The sequence below is a fragment of the Cebus imitator genome, unplaced genomic scaffold (genome assembly GCF_001604975.1).
Source record: "Cebus imitator isolate Cc_AM_T3 unplaced genomic scaffold, Cebus_imitator-1.0 Scaffold318, whole genome shotgun sequence".
Classification (NCBI taxonomy): Eukaryota; Metazoa; Chordata; class Mammalia; order Primates; family Cebidae; genus Cebus; species Cebus imitator.
The window spans coordinates 793,404-796,427 of NW_016107633.1; the positions used below are offsets into that span (position 1 = coordinate 793,404).

General features: G+C 50.5%; 1 protein-coding gene across 1 annotated transcript in view; it reads right to left on the reverse strand.

Annotated features, from left to right (window-relative positions):
• Window positions 1-3,024, reverse strand: part of LOC108286390 (WT1 interacting protein) — a 24,900-nt gene that overhangs the window by 17,482 nt on the left and 4,394 nt on the right. The window contains exon 2 of the mRNA XM_017504218.2: window positions 856-957. Coding sequence (XP_017359707.1) covers window positions 856-957 — 102 coding nt within the window. The remainder of the gene's footprint in view (window positions 1-855; window positions 958-3,024) is intronic.

A 3,024-nucleotide genomic window follows, 5' to 3' on the forward strand; every position in this document is an offset into this window, starting at 1 on the left:
AAAAAAAAAAAAAAAAAGTAAAACAAAACAACAAAAAAAGACATTGAATAAAAGATCAGCCATAATATAGTGCGCACTATAGGGATGCACTCATATCAAGTTCTAGAATGGGCAAAACTCTCACGCAGCAGTAGAAATCAGAATACCAGTTGGGCAGACATGATAAGGGACACACAGGATCGACTGAAAAAGGGCAAGATCAAAGTTTCAAGGGTATTTAACCAGGTGAGGTGGCTCACACCTGTACACAGACCCAGCACTTTGAGGCCGAGGCTGGCAGATCACTTAAGCTCAGGAATTTCAGACCAGCCTGGCCAACATGATAAAACCCCGTATCTACCTAAAAATACCCACAAAAAATTAGCTGGGCGTGGTGGCGCACATGCCTGTAGTCCCAGCTACTAAGGAGGCTGAGGCAGGAGAATCACTTGAACCTGGGAGGCAGAGGTTGTGGTGAGCTGAGATCACTCCACTGCACTCCAGCCTGGGCGATAGAGAAGACTCTGTCTCAACAACAACAACAAAAATAGACTGCAGGAAAAAGAAACATTAGTCGTATGTCCAGACAGGCAGAAGGTTCTTCAGGGGCTTCCAACCCTGCTCCCAGGCAGCTGGATGACACTGGTGCCCTGCATGGTACAGAGGCTCCACGGCTAACGAGCAGGGGGCAGCCCTGCCCTACAGCCAGCAAAAGGCTCCTCAGTGGCCCCACGCCTCCTCCCCAGACAGAGTCCTCCACAGCCCAGCCTGGGCCAGAGCCAGGTGGTCCATCTGCCTGGACTCAGGTGCAAGGGGGTTTGAGGGGAATGCGGATGACATGGCAGGTCCCCTTCACAGGGGCACGAGGTTACCTACCACAGGAGTCACAGGTGAAGCAGTCAGTGTGATACAGGCTCCCCATTGCCTGGCACGCCTGCTGGGCTCCGTAGATGCCAAGTCCACACTTGATGCAAATGCCTAGGAGAGGCAGGAGAGAGCAGGGGTTAGCGCCACGGCCTACGCACCCAACGGACACCATCTGACTCCTTTTTTTTTTTGAGTTGGAGTTTCCCTCTTACACTCCCAGGCTGGAGTGCAATGGCACAATCTTGGCTCACCGCAACCTCCGCCTCCTGGGTTAAAACGATTCTCCTGCCTCAGTCTCCCGAGTAGCTGGGATTACAGGCATGTGCCACCATGCCCGGCTAATTTTTTGTATTTTTAGTAGAGATGCGATGTTGGTCAGGCTGGTCACAAACTCCTGACCTCATGTGTTCCACCCACCTTGGCCTCCCAAAGTGCTGGGATTACAGGTGTGAGCCACTGCACCCGGCCTTTTTCTTTGTGTTTTTTTGTTGTTGTTGTTTTTTTTTTTTTTAAAAAAATCCGGGCGCAGTGGCTCACGCCTGTAATCCTAGCACTTTGGGAGGCCGAGGTGGGTGGATCACCTGAGGTCAGGAGTTCAAGACCAGCCTGGCCATTATGGTGAAACCCCATCTTTAAAAAAAAAAAAAAAAAAACAGAGTCACGCTCTGTTATCCAGGCTGGAGTGCAGTGGTGTAATCATAGCTCACTACAGACTTGACTCCTGGGCTCAAGCAATCCTCCCACCTCAGCCTCCCGAGAAGCTGGGACTACAGGCAAGTACTGCTATGCCTGGCCAAGGAGGTGTGCTTTTTAAATCAGGTATTCATAGAAGCCTCACTCACAGGTGACATTTGAACAAAGGCCTGAAGGAAATAAGGAAGGGAGCTGGGTGCAGTGGCTCACGCCTATAATCCCAGCACTTTGGGAGGCCAAAGCGGGAGGATCACTTGAGCCCAAGAGTTCCAGACCAGCCTGGGCAACATAGCAAGAGCCCCATCCCTACAAAAAATTTTTTTTGTTGTTTTTTTTGTTTTTGGTTTTGGTTTTTTTAGAGATAAGGTTTCACCACGTTGGCCAGGATGGTCTCAACCTTCTGACCTCGTGATCCACCCGCCTCGGCCTCCCAAAGTGCTGGGATTACAGGCAGGAGCCACCGCACCCAGCCTACGAAATTTTTTAAAAAACTATCCAGTCATGGTGGCATGCACCTGTGGTCCCAGTTACTCAGAACTCTGAGGCAAGAGGATCGCTTGAGCCTGGGAGTTCAAGGCTGCAGTGAGCTGTGATCGCACCACTGTACTCCAGCCTGGGCAGCAGAGCTAGATCCTGTCTCTAAAAAAAAAAAATTAGCTGGGCGCAGTGGCTCACGCCTGTAATCCCAGCAGTTTGGGAGGCTAAGGCAAACGGATCACTTGAGGTCAGGAGTTTGAGACCAGCCTGATCAATATGGTGAAACCCTGTCTTTAATAAATAAATAAATAATAAAAATAAAATAAAAATAAAAATAAATAAAGGGAAGGAGCAAATGAAAAGAGGAGAGCTGAAGACGCAAGAGGTAGAGACTGGCAATGGGAGGAACCTCGTCCTCTCAGACAACAGGCGAGTGCGGCTAACATGAACTTGGAGCATCTACGGGGGATGGGAGGGGCAGGAAGCTGGTGGAGATGGATTGTAACTGCAGACCTCAGGATTCCAAGCAAAGTCAGAAGCAAAGGTAGGAGTCCGAGGAGAGAGGAAGGTTGCTGAGAGAATAACAGAGGTGCCGGGCGCAGTGGCTCACATCTGTAATCCCAGCACTTTGGGAGGCCAAGGTGGGCAGATCACCTGAGGTCAGAAGTTCAAGACCAGCCTGGCCAAAATGGTGAAACCCCATCTCCATTAAAAATACAAAAATTAGCCAGCCAAGGTGGCAAGCACCTGTAATCCCAGCTACTCGGGAGGCTGAGGCAGGAGAATCACTTGAATACGGGCGACAGAGGCTGCAGTGATCCAAGATCGTGCCATTGCAATCCAGCCTGGGCAACAAGAGTGAAACTCCATCTCAGGGAAGAAAAAAAAAAAAGAGAGAGAGAGCCGGGCGCGGTGGCTCACGCCTGCAATCCCAGCACTTTGGGAGGCCGAGGCAGGTGGATCACGAGGTCAAGAGATCGAGACCATCCTGGTCAACATGGTGAAACC